Genomic DNA, 21985 nt, shown 5'->3' on the forward strand with positions numbered 1-21985 from the left:
TTAATTAATTTTATTTATTTTAACTGTAGTTAATAATTACTGTTGACATATATTTACAAATTAAAAATAGAAAAACTGAAAAAGTAGAATTGGGTGTTGAATTTTCATTTAAACAAAACCATTGTAAGATATGAATGTTGAATGACTATTCAGACTATATGAAAGAGAGAGAATGAGATGTGGACTGTAAAAATTGAAAAAGTGTTGAAAGATTTAACCAATGGATATACAGTAAAAACTCTGTAAATTAATAATGTTGAGGCTTTTGTCTTTTATTGATTTATAGAGTTATTAATTTACAAAAAGTTTCTTTTTAGATTTTTCTATTTTAAGTTATATTTTTTCAAAAATAAGAAACATATTTAATTTAGTGTATATACATTAATTAATATTTTTTAAATTTAACATTTATATTAGTTTAATATATTATTTGGTGTATATAACACCTGTTTGTGGTTTTAGATATAATTTTACTAAATTTTATCAAAATTATATTAGATATTGAGAAAATATAAAGATAATTCCTTTGTGAATATAAACAAACAATATAATGGTTAGTTTGTACTTATATAAAACATATATAAATAGAAATTATTGATTTATAGTTTTTGTTGACTATATATTTACATAAAATTTTCTAAAAAGTTATTATCATATTATTTTATTAATTTTTGTCATATTTTAAACTGGTTCAACTTAGAACCTGATAAATTTATTAATTTATGGTGTTTATTAATTTATAAAATTTCTACTGTAGTCTAATAGTTTTGTAAGTAATATATGATTTAATTGGTAAACAATCGAGTAAATTAGAGTAAATATAAAACTGAAACATGGAGGAAACTAAAACAGGTGGGAAAGTAGAAAGAGAGAGACAATTAGTTACTCCAACAATATCCAGAGTAAAAACTAGTGTATTTTTTCTTTCTTCTTGCACAATAACTAGAGTAATAATAAAAGACCAGATAAAAAAATAAGAGAATCCTAACGTCGCCGTAAAAGAAAAAAAAAACTTATTCTTGATATTAGCTTCTCCGGTGGGGGTCTCTTTAGGCTGATATGAGGTTTCGAGAGTCAGAGAAGTTTTGGATCTGGGAATCGATTTTGATTTCATCCTCTAGTTTGCTTGGGCTTCTTCACTAGATCCGTAGCTTTTCTGGTGCGCGGTGCATGTTATACCGGACCTGATGTGGGGTGGTACTTTTTCCATCAGATCCGGTGGAGCAGAACTCAGGTATTTCAGTGTTGGTATCTCGTATTTTCTCTGTCCTTTTGACTTTGTTTTTGCTGCTTCGAATGTTCTCAGTCTCGGTTAGTTGTTAGTTGTTGTCTTAACCTAGCTCTAAATCCAAAGCCTTTCGATGTAAGTTTGGATCTGCATCAAGGTCTTCGTTTAAGGGCGTTCTTATGGAGCTTCAGAATGAAGTTTCTTCATGGAGGCAACTTGAGAGAGTGTAGCGGTTTCAGAGTCAGAGGTTTGGATTTTCGATTTCCTGGAAAGAGATTCAGTTTTTTTTTCTGGACTTGTGGAGTCTGTTTGGTCTAATGGTTTTGGTGGGAAATATCTTTTTCTATGTTTTCAGGTAGAGTTTCTCTGTTTTAGAGGTTGGTCGTGCTTTGTCTTCGACGAGGCTTCTGGTTCTTGATTGTTGACATCTTTGGTAAGGCCTCACACTACAAGAAAACACGAATTTAACGACGACCGCTTTCGTCGGTAATTCGTTGTAACTGAGTGTTTACGACAAATTACCGAGGAAACGCGTTTCGTCGTTTAATTTTGTCGTAACGGATATTTGATAGCCATTTCGTCGTAAGATTACGAGGGACCCATTTCATCGTAAAGTAAAGGTTAATGTTTCATCGTAAAGAAGACTTAGATTTCTACATAAAGCTGACGCTTATTTTTCACGTAAAGAACACGTAAATATTCCTCGTAAAATACACGTAAATATTCCTAATAAATTCGACGTATAGTTTCCTCGTAAAATCGACGTAAATATTTCTCGTAAAGTAGATGTAAGATATCGTCGTAAACTACACATAACACTGTTCACGTAAATTCGATGTAAAGCTTTCGTCGTTAAGATCTCGTAATGTTTCTTCGTTAAAGTCTCGTGATTTTGCTACGAATTTGCTTCATTTTGTATAACCAAATTTATTTTTAAATTTATTTATAAATATTATTTTATTTCAAAAATATTAGAAATTTAAATAATTAATTAATGCAAAAATATTTTATATAAATGATAAAAGTTTGGAATTTATATTATACAATAAAAAAAACTAGCTAGGGCCGGGGTTTCGGTGAATCGTCTCCCGGTAGAGGTCTTCACTCCTCCTCTGTACTGCTTCCTCTTCCTCCTGTGTACGGGAAGGCTCAGGAACAAGATGCTGTCGTCGCATCTCCGCCAACAACCTCTCCCATTGCGGATTTCTAGAAGCTATAACTTTCAGAAACCGCTGTACTCCACCCATATGAGCTTGGAACGATTGGCGCGTGGACGCCAACTCAGACCGTGTCGACGCCAACTCAGTCCGCATCGAGTCCAACTCAGAACGCAACTCAGTGATTTCGTCGGCTCGTCTCTGACCATAAGACGATGTCGCTCTTGGGACATCGTTGACGGAACCAATTCCCAACGTACGTTCCTTTTTCTTACGGACAAACTATAAAAAATAAAATTTAATGTTAATAATTAAAAATAAGTAGATTAAAAATTTAAATAAAAAATTTTACCTCCTCGTAAATCTGATCCACTCTTGGACAATTAAAGTTAGGTGGACTCGGAAAACAGTCGCAAAAACCTCGTAAATACTCTCCTCGTAAAATACACGCTACTGTTTACGTGTTTCTTACGACGAAATACACTTTCCTCGTAAACCACACGTTAAGTTACGTTTGTTTTACGACGACATCGTTTCGTCGTTAATTAACGACGAACTTGCGTGTTTTTTGTCTTTTCATGTAATTTTCTCGTAAACTCGACGTAAATTTACGAGGAAATATTTTTGTCGCTAAGTCTCGTCGCTAAACCCGCGTTTTCTAATAGTGTCACTGTTAGTCTGGTCGTTTATTGTTCTCTTATGTTGGTGAAGTTTCTTGGCGGGAAAGTTGTGCAGTTCATTGGTTTGAAACCAACGGGTTTCTCCAGATTACTTGGTAAGACGTTGTGGAGCCTTAACTCAATTAAGTGCGGTCTTTCAGTAGTTAATCGCCAACCGTCGTCTTCTTTGGCTGCTCGGGTTAAAGACCGTTTCTCTTGTGGTTTTTTGTGTTGAAGCAGTTTTATGTATAGTTCTTGAACGTGTTTCACTGGTGGAACTGTTTTAGGAGGTCATCTTCGAACTGAAATAATTAGGCTTGCATCGGTTTCCACTCATCTCTGCTTTCGGCTCTGTTAAATTTCTCATTTTTTGAAATGCTCTGTGTGTCTTCTTATGACCCTAATCAGCTTTGTCTTTTTCCTTTTGTCTGGTTTATATTTTAGTGTTTGTATTAATCTTAGTCTCTGGATGGTGCATATCACCTTGCCAACTTTTGACTCCAGAAAGGTTGTAAACCTTTGCTGGTTTTGTGAGACAATTTGTTCAGAGTTAATATTAATTTACTAGATGACAAAGAGAAAAGTAACTAGAGTAACAATAGTGTTTCAAAAAAAAGAAAAAAAAAACTAGAGTAACAATAAAGTTTATAGTATTTGATCTGATTGGAAGAATTATAGCTGAATTTGGAGTAAAACTAAATGAACCTCGAGTAAAATATTACTCTAAAAGAACCAACCAGTCACACTCATAGGAGTCAGATTCGGAAGAGAGTTAAGAGTCACAAACTACGGTCTCCTGAAAGTCAATGGCGGAATCTCCACTCGTGCTCGTTCACCGGCCACCGACTATGAAATACATGGACGAGCCTCTGAGTCGTTACTACCGTATTCTCACCACTCACACCTCTTCAGATCCACTCCCCATCTTCCTCTCCCGTCACGCCTCCTCCGTCAGAGCCGTCGTCAGCATCGGCAGGTTCAAGATCGACGCCGACTTCCTCTCCCACCTCCCTTCTCTCCAGCTCATCGTCTGCACCAGCGTCGGCACCGATCACGTCGACCTCCCCGAGTGCAAGCGTCGCGGCATCTCCGTCACTAACGCCGGCGGAGCTTACTCGGAGGACGTCGCGGATTACGCCGTCGGTTTGCTGATTAGCTTCCTCCGTCGGATTCCGGCGGCTGATCGTTACGTACGGTCAGGTAAGTGGGCCAAATACGGTGAGTTCCAGCTTGGAATCAAGGTTAGAATCTGATCTTAACTCTTATGATGAATCTTGTTTTGGTCTAAGTGGTTGTGATGATACTCTGTTTTTTTTTTTGTTGCAGTTAAGTGGGAAGCGAGTTGGGATACTTGGACTAGGGAGTATAGGATCACTTATCGCTAAAAGACTCGAACCCTTTGGCTGCATCATCTCTTACAACTCGACATGTCAGAAACAGAGCATCCCCTACCTTTACTACCCGGACGTTGTCTCCTTAGCAGCAAACAACGATGTCATCATCCTCTGCTGCGCTCTGAATGATCAGACTCGTCACATTGTGAACAGAGAGGTGATGGAGTCTCTTGGGAAGAACGGGGTTATAATCAATGTGGGACGAGGAGGACTGATTGATGAGAAGGAGTTGGTTAAGTGTCTGGTGGAAGGTGTGATTGGTGGTGCCGGTTTAGATGCGTTTGAGAAAGAACCTGGAGTTCCTGCGGAGTTGTTTGGTTTGGACAATGTTGTCTTGTCTCCGCATACTGCTATAGCCACGCCAGGGTCTTTCAACAATGTTGTGGAGCTTGCTTTGGGTAACTTGAAGGCGTTTTTCTTGAACCAGCCTTTGGTTTCCCCGGTTCGGTTAGATTGAGATATCGTCCGATTTGATCTAAGCGGCTAATTATTTGATCTAAGAGAATAAAGAGAAATGTATTGTTGATCATTGGAGAAGGCATAGAGAATATCAAAATCAAGATGCTAATGTATGTGTATGGGAGCGATCTGTGAAGGAATTAAATTATTTTAAAAATAATTCTAATGATCGAAAAGTTATTTACAGTTTTTTTTCTAAAGTTAAAAGTCAAATTGAAAATGTCAAATGTACGATTTTATTCAAGGCTTTTGACAATTATATTAGCATTTTTATTCATGATCAAATGTATTTTCTGAGAGCTGGTTCAACATCTTGCTCCTACAAGAGATCTAAGCTTATTAGAATGCTTGTAATAAGTCATAACCAGTTACAAGAACAAGAGTCACTGAACAGAAGAAACATTCCCTTTTCAAGTCGCCGACTTCTTGGAATATGGCATCAGAGAGTTGCCTGGTTTTCATATTCTGAGCATCCCCTCCACTCAAAGTTCTTGACTCCTTCACAACTGATATGATGTTGTTTCGTAGTTCCTCCTGCAAACAAGTTTCGGCTTTTACTAGTAGTCACAAGTACGCTATGGAAACACATGCAGACAAGAAGAAGAAAGCACTAGAGAGACGTTCATCAACACCTTTAAAATAACAATTATCATTTCCTCACAGAAGAACCAAGTCTATCACAAATTCTACCAAGTTGCGGAAACGACAATGGATTCGTGTAAGAGCACCATTAGTGGTGAGATATCTAACCAAAATAGATATTATTATTTTTATTGCTATATCATTATCAAAATAATTTAAAAAGAAAAAGATAATCAAAACAATAAGACATTGACATGTAATGGGTGGGTATCTTGGATTTTTATGGAAAAGTATGTCAAAGATATATGTTTCTTCTCCGTTCCATCATTTCAAAAGAAACCCTACTAAAGCCGCCGCCACCCCTGGGGGACCCACTTGAGTGGTTGGGACAGAACACACCTTAGATAAGAGATTCTAGTTCAAAGATTCTAAAATACATAAATCAGATATTTTATGTTAATTTTCTGTAAAATTTAAAATCCCGCAATTACATACATATATTATATATATATATATGTACTTTGACCAAAAAAAATACATGTATGTACATTTAGAACGTTTGAGCTAGAGCCCCCGTGGAAATGTTCTTAAAGATGGTGCTCTAAAGATCCATCAAAGATAATCAACAACAAATATTATCATGTACCAAACACCAGCAACTTGACTAACCACAATATAAGTACAGCTGAACAACTGCCAGGAGTCAGCTATAGCTGTGATCTAACCCCGATAAGATTATATCATTCTTTTTTTTTTTTTTGAAAAAAGAGTATATCATTCTCCTGGGGAGCTAACATCGACTTAAGTGAAACCTTAGAAGTAACTCAGATAAATTTTGTCATATCTTCAGATCATCATTGGTTTGCATTGATAAATGATGATATCAAATTCAAACAATACACTTATGTTTAAAACAAGATCAATGACCATACTTTCCCCATCTAAAATATCTCCTAACTTTCAAGACCGAGGCAAGTCACCCAAATCAAATCATATCCTCTTTGATTTATAGTTTACTTTTAGTGCAAAATTTGACCCAAAAGAAAAAGGTAAACAAGTTAATCAAACAAATAAATAGTTTGGTGGGGTCCACGTAACGCAAGTGATATAAAGATAGACTCACTTTCTGAAGACCATATCAAAGAAGTGTCAATGTCGGAATCTCCAATCGTACTCGTACAAAGGCCACCGACGTTTGATTTCATGGACGAGCTTCTGGGTCGTAACTTCCCTATTCTCACGACTCACCACACCTCATCGGTTCCACTCCTGAACTCCCTCTCCCGTCACGCTTCCTCCATCAGAGCCGTCGTCAACATGGGCATGCTCAAGATTGACGCCGACCTCCTCTCCCACCTCCCTTCTCTCCAGCTCCTCGTCTGCACCAGCGTAGGCACCGACCACATCGACCTCTCTGAGTGCAAGCGTCGCGGCATCTCCGTCGCCAACGCCGGCGAAGCCTTCTCGGAAGACGTGGCGGATTGCGCCGTCGGTTTGTTGATTAGCCTCCTCCGTCAGATTCCAGCGGCTGACCGTTACGTCCGGTCGGGTAAGTGGGCGAAATCCGGAGAGTTCCAGCTCGGAATCAAGGTTTGTTAAAAAAATCACAACTCTTTTCAATGGTTATAGATCAAGAGGATAGATTTCAACTCTTTGTGGTTGTGATGATAGTGATACTCTGTTTTTGTTGCAGCTAAGCGGGAAACGAGTTGGGATACTTGGACTAGGGACCATAGGATCCCTTATCGCTAAAAGACTCGATCCCTTTGGCTGCATCATCTCTTACAACTCAACAAGTCAGAAACAGAGCATCCCATACCTATACTACCCGGACGTTCTCTCCTTAGCGGCAAACAACGATGTTATCGTCCTCTGCTGCGCTCTGAATGATCAGACTCGTCACATCGTGAACAGAGAAGTGATGGAGTCGCTTGGGAAAAACGGGTTTATAATCAATGTGGGACGAGGAGGACTGATTGATGAGGAGGAGTTGGTTAAGTGTCTGGTCGATGGTGTGATTGGTGGTGCCGGTTTAGATGTGTTTGAGAAAGAACCAAGAATTCCTACGGAGTTGTTTGGTTTGGACAATGTTGTCTTGTCCCCACATGCTGCTATGGCCACGCCAGAGTCTTTGGACAATATTGCGCAGCTTGCTTTAGCTAACTTGAAGGCGTTTTTCTCGAACCAGCCATTGATTTCTCCGGTTCGGTTAGATTGAAAGATCGTCCGGTTAGATCAAAGCCACTAGTAATCAACCTATTTTAACTTCTTATAACGATATGATTATGAAAAAAAAGAAAGTCTAAATTACTTCCAAACTAGATGACTTCCAAATGTTGTAGAATACTATCATTTAAATATTATTTACGTAAATAAGATTATATATATTTAAAATTTATGATAATTTCGATAAATTAAATTTGTTTATAAAAATTGATAGAAATTTTTTTTATTGGCTAATTATGTAAGAATAACATTGAATTTTATTATATTATATTAGTCATCTCTTAACATATGCATCTCATGATTATGAAAAAGTAAAAAAACTAAAAAAGACACTATCGATATATTCCCTCCGTTTTGTATAATTTGTCGTTTTAGATTTATACACACAGATTAACAAAACATTTAATTTTACATATTTTCAAAATAAAAACACTATTACCAATACATTTAATTATATATCAACCAATAGAAAAATAGAGTTGAAAATATTGTCAATAATTTTGCATTAAAACCGAAAACGACATTTATTTTGAAATAAAAATTCTACTTTAAAACGACAAGTAATTCGAAACGGAGGGAGTATATAGTAGTTATGTTAATTTCAGAAAATAGTAAGCTTAAAAGTATATTCTATTACTTGGATATAATATAAATTTATTTTGGGATTTTAACAATTAATATTACTTTTTGTCATATATTAATAATTAGGTATAATTTAGTTGTGTATACATTTAATCAACAATATAAAATTAATTTTAAGATATACTAAAATATAATATAAGAGATCAAATAAACATTCTCAAGATATTTGTGTGTTTATTTACTTTTATATTGTTTTTTTTGATCAACCCTTTATATAATATATTACTTAATAAAGTTAGGGTTTGAATAAAAAATATATAAATTCAGATAATTTTGAAAAACCTGAAGATATAAATAATCTTTTTAATTTTTTATATTATAGCTAGAGATTTAATATTATTTTCATTATAACAACTATAAATTAGTATTTAAAATAAACCAATACACGTTGGAAATTTACGGCATATACAAGTTCATATTTCGTCAACGTGATAAATTTAACATAGTACTTTGTAATTAATCTCTCATTGATCCAACATGTGTGAACATTACCGTCCTTTTTATCTCAAACAACATTTCATATCATTAATAGATTATGCGACCTATCCAGTAAAAGTATGATGTTAAAAAATTGTCTAAAGAGAATAACTAGAACTACTGTATGTCGTAACGCACATCTAATATAATAGCATTAATATTGATATGGGCTAGATTGTTTTTTTCTTCTTCTAAATATATAGACCGGATTATCCTTAGTCACATGTCTATCTATGCGGATCCATGATTAAATATGTCTGGGATCAAAAAAAATTAAGAATGTCACTAATGAGATTCGAACCCTTGATTTGTGGGGTCAATTCCTTTACTTTGCCATATTCTACTACTGAATTCTTAGCAAATATGTATACAAACAACATTTTATCATTTTTTGTGGTGTCAAGTGACTCCACAAACCATAGATACCCCTAATTACGATTAAGTCACAATTTAGACATTTAGTAGCATGATCATTTTACCGGCCGGTTCAGTTCGTTCCAATTCTACTTGTTTAATAAAGTTATAAATAATAATATAGATTATTCAAATTAATGTTCAGCTAAAAGTAATTAAAATATGAAAAATAAGCAAAAATATTAATTAAAATTATTAAGAACATGTAAAATAAGTAAAAGTATCCAAAATCATGGAAAATATGACAAATAATTAAAATCCATTAAAATGATGAATAAACAATTAACCATTAACTAAAATTATTAATAACATGAAAATAATCAAATTACCTAAAACCATGGAGAATATAACAAATAAGTAAATAACTTCACAAATAATAGTATATATATATTATTTTAGTGATCAAATAATGATTTAAAGGTTTTTGAATGGAAAAATATTTAGAAGTCGAACTGAAAATATCAATAGTATTCCAGTTTATAGATTTTTGCCAATTGCATTAGCATTTTTATCTATGTTAACATGTCACTAGCAATGTTTTTTCCCCTTTAGAGATGTCCTGTATTTTTTTTGTTAAATTGATATGAACTACATATGGTTTATGTTTGTTTTCTTTTGGATAAATAAAGTTGTATTATGCCTGACAAGATATAAGCTTCATATTCGTTTTCCCTATGTTTTATATAAAGTTTCACTTTTCATAAACGTGCAAGTTTATACTACAACCTCACTAGGAAAATACTCATGGATATGAAATTGAAGATGAACCGATTGGAGGATCACTTTTATTTATTAATGAATCTCACAAAAGTCGTTGATATATTGCTGACCTCACCAATCCCAAAAGTCACTAATGTCATACTGCGCATCGTCACGAAGACACACCTTGGAGTTTATATACAAAGGAAATTTCTCGATGAGCAAGAATCCCATGTATATTAAAATATAAACATTTAAAAATTTATAACTTGTAATTTCTACTCCCTCCATTTCAAATTATATGTCGTTCTATAGGAAATTTTTTGTTTCAAAATAAGTGTCGTTTTCGGTTTTCAATGCAAAATTTATTGACAATATTCTATTTTCTATTTTTCTATTGGTTGATACATGGTTAGGTGTATTGGTAATAGTGTTTTTATTTTGGAAATATGTAAAATTAAATGTTTTCTTAATCTGTGTGCATAAGGTTAAAACGACATATAATATGAAACGGAAGGAGTACTAGTTAAAAAAACGTTCCGCTGAGTTGTCGTATAATTAGAATGCTAATTTTGCTACGTGGCGGCTTGAGAATCAACTAAAAATTATGTTGGTCCAAAATTAAATTGCTAGAAAATGTTAATATTATATATTATGTCTATTATAGACCAATTATTTATCAAATTGAAATTTATTATCTATTTTTTAAAAAATAAAACATACGGAATTACCTAATATGATTAAAAAAATATTGCAATTAATATTTTTAAATAATAAAAATTTGTTAACAATCTGTATACTTTCTATCATTTTTGTTTAATTATTTATTTTTAAAATAAACTACAAAATTACATTAATCATATAATAAAAATTTAGATTTTTTGTATATGTTGTATTTTTTAATTTTTCAAAACGAGTATAAATTACTTAAATTGTTAAAAGTCTCACATAAACTTTTGTGATCAAAGTTTATATTTTTATATAATAAGATACAATGATTATCAAACCATATGTATAAATAATTTTATTTAATATGTGTTTATCTTAATATATATATATATATATATATATATATATATATATATATATATATATATGTTTCATATCATTTAAATTAAACTATATACATACTTATATTTTGATATTCGCACTGAACATATATTAAAATTTTAATATTTTAATTTTAAAATCTTCATTGTTTTTTTAAATGTTTATAAATTATTGAAACCACTAAATATCTCACATTAAAAAACAATTCGTTGGTATAAAATTTTCTTATACAAATATGTAAATAATCATAAAATTATATAAGTAGAAACCTCATTTAATAAATATCCATATTAAAATACTTTATATCTATGTTAATATCATTTAAATTTAATTATACATCATATGCATAGATAAAATTGATTATTTTTGAAATATTTACCCTAAAATGATTGAAACAAACAAGAGAGATCATTTAATTTATATGCACACTACAATTTATTACATAATAGTTACCAATTTCTTAGTTATTTAATATATAACTATTATTTTATTATTTCATAATTATTATGCATAAAACATAAAATAAGTAATAAATATAAAAAAATTATTCTGCATAAGGCGCAGATCTTAACCTAAATATGTATCTTTTTAATAAATTTAAATCTTAAATATTTCTAAATCTCAGACCAAAACATAAGAAAAACATGATAATAAACTCCAAAATAAATATTTATATCGAGAAATAACCAAAATAAAAAAGCGACATAAAAAGGAGAAAAATATGTAAGATAGATAGGATTGGCAAGTGTTGTACACTTCTTATAACCATAATTAACTTTTAAATTGCTAAATCATGATATAAAATCCAACCGACATAGTTTTATTGTAATCAAATAGTAGCCTAAGATTCTTCGGCCTAAACTTTAGGTTCTTAGACCATGTGCAACGGGGGATCACCCCGAGTCCAACTATGCTAATGGTCCCCATGGTTTAATTAAAAAAATAATATAAAGCTTAGCATAGTGAAGGATTGGTCCGTAATTAGGTGGTTTACGGACTCGATCCTTCTGGTTTACGGACTCGGGAAAAATGCACGTGTCCGATTGTGAGTGGACCGGGCCGGTTTTGTGTTTCGTATGGGGTAAAGTGATTTGGTCATTTCGACCGAAGCAAAGAAAAAAAAATTCTTCTCCTCTCTCGACGGCGATTCTTCGATTCATCTCTCTCGGATCGTCAAGGTAAATAGAAGGCGCTTCTTGTAGATTAATCGATGTAGATTAGTTTGCATGTTGTTTATGGTTCTAATTACGGTTCTTCTTGTTTGTTTTCCTCTCAATCTAGGGTTTCGTTTTGTTTATTCAATGGATTTGAAAACCCTAGTTTGTTCGAAGAACTTTTCGATTAGGGTTCTTGTTGTTTGTTCCATTTGATTTACGATTAGGGTTCTTCTTGTTTGTTCCATTTGATTTACGGTTTGAAAATCAAAATCTTTTGGCTTTTTCATTCGATTTAGGTTTCTCAATCCCCTAGTATTTACAGAGGATTTAGATTAACGCTTTGGGTCTCAAGTTTATTACCGATTCAAATGCAATGATGGTTCCATATTTTTGTTGTTAGTTACGGTTTTGACGAAGTCTCAGTCTTTTTCTATATGTATATTATTTGTCTTTTTCGAATAATGCTCTGTGTATTCTTTGTTGCAGGTTAACTAGAATGGGACAATATAGCTACAGCCAGCCGTCCTCATCATCAGAGGAGTTGGACATAACGTCACTTCTCGAAGCTGAAGCTCAGCTGTACGCGGATGAAGGTCAGAGTAGCTTCCATATGCCAGAGGCGGTTCAGTACCAACCTCAACCTGAGGCCGATGATGGAATCCCGACGATTTGCTACTGTGGGGCGGAGCTGGTTATAGCAACCGCCTACACTGACAAAGATCGAGGCCGAATGTACTTCAGCTGCGTCAATGCGGATGATGGAGACTGTCACATCTGGAGGTGGTGGGATGTTGCGATCATGGAGGAGATGAGGGAGTTTCAGTCAATGCTAAGGCGGCTTAAGGAAGAAGGTGAGAAGAGTGAGGAGAAGCAGCTACTGCTAGAGAAGAGTGTAGGTGAGCTAGGAAGGGAGAATTCACGAGTTAAGCTAATAGTGTGCCTATTAGTTTTAATAGGATTGGTCTTCTTGATTCTGCGTGGTAAGTTAAACAGTTATCTATTTTTCATGATTGATAATGCGAGTTAAGCTAATGGTGTGTCTAATCAATTGACTTCTTTATGTTATGTGTTTGCAGGAGTAGCTTCAAAGGGTTCAAACGGGAGTGTTTTAACACTTGACTTCCTTAACTAATAAGGTACGTTTGTATTGGTGTATCTTCTCAAAATTATATGGATGAATAAATTTAACACTTGAATTTAGTATTATAATTTTCTAGTTTGGGTGAATAAATGCTACTGAATTGCTTTATATGTTCTGATTTGATTGGTTTTAATGTTCTAGTTTATTAGTTATACGATAAATGCATGTAGTTTACTTCCTATCTTCCTAACTGCTTAGATTTGATGGCTTTAATTGCTTAGTTTACTTCTTATTAAACTTAAGGCTCTGTGTAACTAGTAGAGTAACACAGAGTAACCATGGCTAGCTCCTCTGGTTTTTCAAACCTTCTACGTAGCCAACTTCCTGTAGACCTTGATTCACCCGAACCCTTTTGGTTCGGGTCCGAACTTCCTGTTGAGTCTCCTAGCCCAGTCCCTGAAGTCCCTGAAGTCCCTGAAGTCCCTGAAGAGTCCCTAAGGAGAGGAGGAAATTTTCTCCCATAGAGGATAAGATCCTAATTGGTGCTTGGCTTAACACGAGCAAGGACCCTATCGTCGGCAATGACCAGAAAGCTGGTGCTTTCTGGAGGCGTATTGTAGACTACTACAACGCAAACCCTCACCTCGTTGGGCAAATACCGCGAGAGATACCTTCTTGCAAGCAGAGGTGGTCTAGGATCAACGAGCAAGTAGGCAGGTTTACTGGATGTTATGATGCGGCTCTGAGGGCGCAGAGAAGTGGCCAAAACGATGATGATGTGATGAAAGCCGCCTTAGACCTATTCTTCGTCAAGTACAACAACAAGTTCGTCATGGATCACTGCTGGAGGGAGCTGAGGTATGACCAGAAATGGTCATCCAACTATGTGCCTAAGGAGGGTGGAAAGGAAAAGTGGAAACAAGTGTTGGAGGTTGATAGAGAACCTGAGGCTAGACCTATCGGTATAAAGGCTGCCAAAGCTGCCAGTTTGAAGAAGAAGAATCCTAGAGAAGTGGAGTTGTCAAAGCTACAAAGCGTTTTAGAACTGAAGGAAAAAGTGTCTAGGAATAAAGTCCTTGAACGCTTGCTTGCGAAGAAAGAGCCACTGTCTGAGATCCAGGAGAAGCTAGTGTCGAAACTACTATCTGAAATGTTATGATGTGTTGTTTGAGGTTGCGTGAAGTAGTTCTTTAGCTCAGTTTGCTTGCGTAGTTGCATAGTAGTATTGTGCTAATTCAGTTTGCTAGTTGCTTGCGTAGTTGCATAGTAGTGTTGTGTTGTTGGGTAGTTCAGTTTGCTTGTTACGGTTTTGAGAACTAACTGTTGTGTAATGTGTTTTGTTTCAGGTCAAGATGTCACGGGAGAAGAGGAGAAGAAGTCACGGGAGAAGAGGAGAAGTCACGGGGGTGAAAGCAGTCACGGGTGGTCCTTTTTTGTAGCCCATGTGAAGAAGTCACGGGGTTAATGTTTTTCAGTTTGTATATTATAAGTACTATCTCCTTCTCCTTGTTTTCTCATTATCAAAACTTTGTATGATAAGTTCTTGTAATATTTTGCTACTAAGAATTGTATTGATCCCACGGCTTGTAAAACGGTTTGTCATTATCACTTCTTCTCCTTGTTTTATCACTCAAAGTATTGCTTGCATCACTTCTTCTCCTTGTATACATACATTGCTTGCATCACTTCTTCTCCTTGTTTTATCACTCAAAGTAATACTTCTTCTCCTTTGCATCACTCAAAGTAATACTTCTTCTCCTTTGCAACAAATATAAGTGTAAATTTATACTTCTTCTCCTTGTATACATACAAATTGATAGCTTAGATCACTTCTTCTCCTTGTATAAATATGTATGTATAAATTTATTAAAAAATGTTTGTATAAATTTATTAAAAAATGTATGTATAAATTTATAAATATGTATGTATGAATTTATTAAAAAATGTTTGTATAAATTTATTAAAAAATGTATGTATAAATTTATAAATATGTATGTATGAATTTATTAAAAAATGTTTGTATAAATTTATTAAAAAATGTATGTATAAATTAAAAATATGTATGTATAAATTTATTAAAAAATGTATGTATAAATCTTTCTCAGGCAAAATGTCATCATCTTCAGAGGATGGATTGGACGAAAGATTGGACGAGATTTTCGACGATATCTGTGACGATACAATCGACAACATTATCGAGGCCCAAACCAAGAAGCAAAAGAAACGTGCTTATATAGAACGAAACCGTGAAGCTGGACACAATCGTTTGTGGAATGACTACTTCAGCGAATATCCGACTTATGAGGAACATTTATTCAGACGCCGTTTCCATATGAACAAGGGATTATTCATGCATATTGTCTATGCCCTCTCAGAGAACGTCCCATTCTTTCAACAAAGAAGAGATGCTACCGGGAGGTTTGGTCTTTCTGCACTACAAAAATGTACGGCAGCCCTTCGTATGCTTGCTTATGGTTCTGCGGCTGACGCGGTTGACGAATATCTCCGACTTGGTGAGACGATGGCACTTTCATGTTTACATCATTTCACTGACGGAGTAATACATTTATTTGAAGATGAGTATCTACGAAGACCCACAGCAGAAGATCTTCAACGACTACTCGATATTGGAGAGAAACGCGGGTTTCCTGGGATGGTTGGGAGCATTGACTGTATGCACTGGGAGTGGAAAAATTGCCCAACCTCTTGGAAAGGACAGTACGCCCGGGGATCAAACAAACCGACAATTTTCTTAGAGGCTGTAGCTTCACAAGATCTTTGGATATGGCACGCCTTTTTTGGTCCTCCAAGTACCTTAAACGATCTTAATGTCCTTGATCGGTCTCCTGTTTTTGATGACATTATAGAAGGTCGAGCTCCAAGGTTAGAGTACGTGGTCAACGGACACAAGTATAAGTTCGCTTACTACCTCACAGACGGTATATATCCAAAATGGTCAACATTTATTCAATCTATCACACGGCCTCAATGTGAAAAAGCGCGGTTATTTGCTAAAAGACAAGAATCAGCCCGAAAAGATGTCGAGCGGGCATTTGGCGTTTTGCAAGCTCGATTTGCGATTGTAAGAAACCCGGCTCTTACATGGGACAAAAAAAAAATTGGGAAGATTATGCGAGCATGTATCATATTACACAATGTGATAGTCGAAAATGAACGCAATGGCTACGGGCGTATCGACATTTCGGAATTTGAAGATGGAAGCGTGACAAGGAGTTCAGAGGTGGAAACCGAAACCGACATGCCTACAAATCTCAATAACATGTTTTCCGATCAGAACCAGAAAGAGCTTCGGGATGCGCATATACATGAACAATTGAAAAAATATTTAGTTAAGCATATTTGGAACAAATTTGGTCATAATGATTAATAATTTATGTATCTATGACTTTAATTATTGTTTTTTTTATTTTTATCATGCAATAAATAAAAAATAATTTGAAAATTTGAAAAAATATTAATTTTTTATTCTTAAGGATTCCTAATTGGATATCACCATTGTATACACTAATTTCACTCAACTCCTTAACTATTCTAAAAAAAAAAAATTGATTAAACAATTCCTATGGATTCCATCCACAAATCCACCATTGCACATGCTCTTATGCGATAAGTGATTTTTTGACCTAAAATATTTTTAAAAATGAGATTAACTCATCAGTAAACATATTATGTAATTAACAAAGACATTTAAAAATTGTTTAAGAACCAAAAAATATTAATTCGGTCAAGAATATAAATTTTGTTTTATATACAATATTTTAAAATAGTTTTCATCTAAATTCACCGTGGGCAAAGAGCATATCCTACTTAATTAGTACACACCACATTACCAATTCAGCACAAGGCATATAATATTCAATTCAATAATTTAGCACACATCACATTCTTTTCGCCTCTTTGTCCGTCTTGTGGCTTCAGGGTTCGGCTCAAACTTTCCTTAAATTATTGAATTAGGCCATGTGAGTCTAGACAGAAACATATACACACATGCACCTCATTATTTCAATAATTTCCGCACAAGGCATGTAATACTCAATGATTCGTTAATTATCAGCTGAAACATAATGATTTAGATACTCATAATCTTGATTTTTTTGTAAAATTATCTAGGCTGGAAATCAACTTTTATGTCGATATATATAATTTGAGCTTACATTATTTTAGTTTTAGTTTCATGCAGCCCAAAATCAATAGTAACCGAGTGAGAGTTAGTAGTATATATCCTCGACATTGTTTTGTTTCAGCGAGATGATGATTCTTTTAACAATTTATACAAATAGCATTTTCGTTCTAGTGTTGTTGACAGGAATCATTAATGGATTTTATTACAATATACTAAACTTCTATAAACCAACATGTATTTTCAAAAAATGATGTTCCCTTTGTTTAAGATCGACAATACATACCTATTATTGTTGGTTATTTGGGTTGTAATCCAAATAGTTGGAATTGTAATAATTAAATTTCACACTAGATCATTTTTCTTAAAGAGTACTTCGATTCCGTTCCAAATTTTGGATTATGTGAAATCTCTTTGTACATTAAAACAATCAAAATTTAATATTTTTCTAGGCTATACAAAGAGAAATTTAGTGTTTATATGTGTTTCTTTAAAGATCTTTGATGAACAATGAATATTTTCTCTCTTTGGAACTAATTATTAGTTTCTATAATTAAATTTATAGTTTTTTATATTCATTTGTCATGTCTATCCCCTATATAATATTTGAGAAATGATTTGCCACATGTATTCTCTACAATCAGTTTCATAAAAAAAATATGACATGACTGCTAAAATTGATGTCATGACTTCCGAAAAAAATATGACATGGATTATTTCATTTAATATTGATTTATATTTTTGGTAAAATTTTTAAAATATGGTAATAACTCATACATTACATTTAATATTGATACTTATATTTATTTTTGGTAATTTTTTTTAATATGGTAATATCTCATACATCATCTATAAAATAAATATATTCATATATAATATTATAAATTTCAAAATATTATTTTATTTTTCGATAATTATACAACTTGTATTACTAAAACTTTCAAAAATTGCTATATTTTTGAAAAAATTGATTTCTGATAGTAAAATCATTAGTTTATTATCTACAAATTTTATAAATATTGTTTAGTTTAATTTTTTGATAATTATAAAATTTTATATATTTTTTTTAGTTTTATACAAATTTATTTAATATATTTAAACAATATAAATAGACAGAAAATACTATCTAAGATTATAATTTAAATATACGTGTAGATATATTCTTCAATATATTTTTAAATAAACAAAATCATTTTATCTTAATTTAATATTTAACTAAATCAATCTATATTTAAAAATTGGTAAAAATAATAAATTCTATAATATTTAATAAAATTTATTTTTAAATATAAATTAAATTTTGAATTTTTTTTACTCTACATGGTATATGAAAACACCTAGTAAATCTTTATATAGAGAGTGAAGCGTTGCAACCAATAGTAGCAATGATTAAACCAAGATTTGCAAAGCTTAATGAAAAATTGTAATGGTTAGTAAAGAGTTACATGCAATGATTATCACCAAAGATTAATGCAATTATCAATATGTTTAAAAGATAGCAACCATCAATAGTTGCAAGTTTTATTTATATAAAAGAATGTTTTATCTATATAATTACAATTGTTAATACAAAACAATTGTAATGGTTCACATGAAACATTTACACATATTCTCTTATGTATGTATATAACAATTATTCCCTATTTAAGTGTAATAATCAGGGTCGTCTAATAGCATGTGCTACTGGAGCGGTTGAACAGGTTCCGAGTCTAAAAATAAAAAATATTAAGACATTTAAAAAAAATTTCATAAATTTAGTTTAAAATTTCAAAGTTTTAGATATATTCTCAAACTTATATTTTAATTCAAAGATAAACTTCAAATATATATATAAAGCTATTAATTTTAAAAACATTTTATTATATTGTTAAATATATAATTACTATTTTTTTAACAGGGCCTTAAAATTTTTTGAGGCGGCCCTGGTAATAATAGATTCATTAAATAAATAATACATATATCAAACTCAAGCATACATGAAAATGTTTGAAGAATTGAATTTGAATCTTAGTGTATTGGACATTCCTAATTCCCGAGAACTAAGATGTCCTACGGAATGAATGCCTCAACCTATTTTGGACACATGAAAATAATACATATATGTGTTTCCACGCTACTCTAAATGTTTATAATTGACACTATTATAAACCATGTGTCCATATCCATTCATGAGCACATACAAAGCCAAGTCACATCTTATTGAAATGGTATCACTTCATATTCATATAGGTAAATACTTTTACTCATACACCTGCAAATGCACTTTTCAAAGTTTATGTTAAGTATAATATTTCAACATATATTTTTTTTTGCTGGTCAAAGGACACACACTGGTATGATATAAAACATGTGCTTCAATCTTTAAGTGTATACTTTTGACACTGAATTCAGCCTCTAACTTGGTATTAGAGAGGAATTGGGTATCCCATAATTAAAAAAAAAATCAAATGGACTTTAACCCACTTAATCAATAAGTCCCTAGTTAATCCTTTTGTCAAATGATCAGATATATTTTTTTGAGACCGAAAAACTATAATGTAATTACACCATGAGTGATCAACTTACGTATTGCGCTATGTCTAAGGCCCATGTGTCCAGACTTACTATTATAAAATTGTATATAGACTTTATCCAAGGTAGCTTGATTATCACATTGGATAGAAATTGGTGATACTGATTTCGGCCGCAGTTGAATCTCGTACTCTACGTTTCTTAGCCATTCTGCCTCTTTACCAGCAGCTGCTAATGCTACAAATTTTGACTTTATCGTCGAACTTGCAATGCAAGTTTGCTTCTTAGAAACCCTATGAAGTGACATCTCACCCAAGCAAAAACACTCCACTTATAGAAGAATGATTTTTTATGTTGGTAATTCAAATTGCATCTGAATATCCTTCTAGCACTGAAGGAAATCCGACATATGACTAACCATAATAAATGGTTCTTTTAAAATACTTGAGCTCTCTTTTTTAGGGCTTGTCAATGTTGAGTACTAGTATTACTAGTCTTTCTACTCAACCTCCCTACAACGTAAGCTATATCTGGCCTAATGCCTGTCATGGCATACATTAAGCAGCCAATCACTTTGAATACTCGAGTTGTGATACTGCTTGTTATGTATTAGGAATAAACTTCAAAATCACATCCATGGGAGTGCTCATTGGAGAACAATTCTCAAAAATGAACTTCTTAAGTATTTTCTCAATATAATGAGTTTGTGTTAAAGATAGTCCTTTGTTTTCACGTTTGATTCTAATTCCAAGAATCACACTCACCTCCCTCATGTCTTTCATTGCAAAATTTGATGACAAAAAATGCTTTTGTAAGCTCTACTTGTCTAAGGTAAGTACCAAAGATCAACATGTCATCAGCATACAAGCAAATGATTACTCCATTACCAGATTCATCAAATTTTCTATATAAACACTTATCTGATTGGTGTAACTTGAAACCACTTGATAAGACAATGTCATCAGACCTTTGATGCCACTGCTTAGGTGTTTGCTTTAGAACTATTTTGATCAACTTACACACCTTATGATCATTATCAGGCATAATAAAACTTTCATGTTGCTTCATATACAATTCTTTTTTTCCAAAATACCACTTAAAAACATTGTCTTAACATCTATTTGGTGAATCACAAGTTTATTAATTGCTTCCAAAGCAATTAATAATCTTATAGAAGAGATCCTAGCAACTGGAGCATATGTATTGAAATAATCGATACCTTCCCTTTGTTTAAATCCTTGAATAACCAATCGAATTTTAAATTTATCGATTGTTCCATCAACTTTCATCTTCCTTTAGAAGATCATTTGCAGCCTAAAAGCTTGCAAGGGAGATCCGAAAAGATCCAAGTATTATTTCCCATGATGGAGTCTATCTCATCATTTTTTTCCAAAAAGCAACATTTTAAGACTTCATAGCCTCATTATATGTTCTTGGATCATTATCAATATGATAACAATACGAGTCTTAGAAACCAATCTCATTTCTTGATCCTTTAACTAAATATATTTAAAAATAAGGACCAAATGAATTTTCAATCCTTCCTAGTTCACTCCTAAGAAGCATAGGTGACACGTTATGAGGCACAAAAAAATTCCGTCTCCTTTATTAGTTCCATTTGAACTAGGAACCAAAGCTTTTGACACAGGTATAGATGAGAAACGAGTTTCATCAAATACTGAATCTTTTGATTCAATTACAGTGTGAACTGCTATTGAATCATTAGGTTCTATTATGTAAAACCTATAAACTTTGAAATGCTCTAAATATCCAATAAAAATGCAATGAGTACCTCTCTCCCACAAAGTTTTAATCTTGGGTTTGGGTAGTCATACGACAACCCCCTACATCCTCAAACTTGAAGATAGTTCAAGTTTTTTTTCTTATACCAAAGCTCATAAGGGGTAAGTTTATTCCTTTGTTAGGAACTCTATTTAATAAATAGTAAGTCGTTAACATAGCTTCTCTCCAAAATCAGTCAATTAATTCTGAGTAGTATAACATGGAATTAACCATTTCCTTTACGACTTTATTTTTCCTTTCCGATATACTATTTTGTTGTGGTGTATATGAAGCTTTAATTTCATTTATAATGCCTACATATTGAA

At 33.0% G+C, this 21985-nt stretch overlaps 5 protein-coding genes across 7 annotated transcripts; all 5 read left to right on the plus strand.

Annotated features, from left to right (window-relative positions):
• The first annotated feature begins 958 nt into the window (after positions 1–958).
• LOC108811885 (glyoxylate/hydroxypyruvate reductase HPR3) lies at positions 959–5057 on the plus strand. 3 transcript variants are annotated; one of them, XM_018583993.2, is made up of 4 exons: positions 959–1234; positions 1317–1475; positions 1584–4285; positions 4371–5057. In XM_018583993.2, exons 3-4 carry the CDS (start codon positions 3851–3853, stop codon positions 4893–4895), a joined length of 960 nt encoding a protein of 319 aa, XP_018439495.1. In that variant the 5' UTR covers positions 959–1234; positions 1317–1475; positions 1584–3850; the 3' UTR covers positions 4896–5057. The 3 variants fall into 3 exon arrangements, with proteins under 3 accessions (XP_018439495.1, XP_056844817.1, XP_056844818.1); XM_056988837.1 differs by having other exon boundaries at positions 1324–1475; XM_056988838.1 differs by having other exon boundaries at positions 1369–1475.
• Positions 5058–6604: 1547 nt separating this feature from the next.
• On the plus strand, positions 6605–7988 carry LOC108811884 (glyoxylate/hydroxypyruvate reductase HPR3). Its single transcript, XM_018583992.2, has 2 exons — positions 6605–7069; positions 7173–7988. The coding sequence occupies exons 1-2, from the start codon at positions 6632–6634 to the stop codon at positions 7695–7697; spliced, it is 963 nt and encodes a 320-aa protein (XP_018439494.1). The 5' UTR covers positions 6605–6631; the 3' UTR covers positions 7698–7988.
• A 4652-nt stretch (positions 7989–12640) lies between these two features.
• Positions 12641–13276, plus strand: LOC108837145 (uncharacterized). The gene is made up of 2 exons (XM_056987325.1): positions 12641–13124; positions 13221–13276. The coding sequence occupies exons 1-2, from the start codon at positions 12641–12643 to the stop codon at positions 13274–13276; spliced, it is 540 nt and encodes a 179-aa protein (XP_056843305.1).
• A 287-nt stretch (positions 13277–13563) lies between these two features.
• On the plus strand, positions 13564–14635 carry LOC108837144 (glutathione S-transferase T3-like). Its single transcript, XM_056987326.1, has 3 exons — positions 13564–13715; positions 13787–14377; positions 14572–14635. Exons 1-3 carry the CDS (start codon positions 13564–13566, stop codon positions 14633–14635), a joined length of 807 nt encoding a protein of 268 aa, XP_056843306.1.
• Positions 14636–15335: 700 nt separating this feature from the next.
• LOC108808770 (uncharacterized) lies at positions 15336–16613 on the plus strand. Its single transcript, XM_056987327.1, has one exon. It carries the CDS (start codon positions 15336–15338, stop codon positions 16611–16613), a length of 1278 nt encoding a protein of 425 aa, XP_056843307.1.
• Positions 16614–21985: the final 5372 nt, after the last annotated feature.

This window comes from Raphanus sativus, chromosome 6 (genome assembly GCF_000801105.2).
Source record: "Raphanus sativus cultivar WK10039 chromosome 6, ASM80110v3, whole genome shotgun sequence".
Lineage (NCBI taxonomy): Eukaryota > Viridiplantae > Streptophyta > Magnoliopsida > Brassicales > Brassicaceae > Raphanus > Raphanus sativus.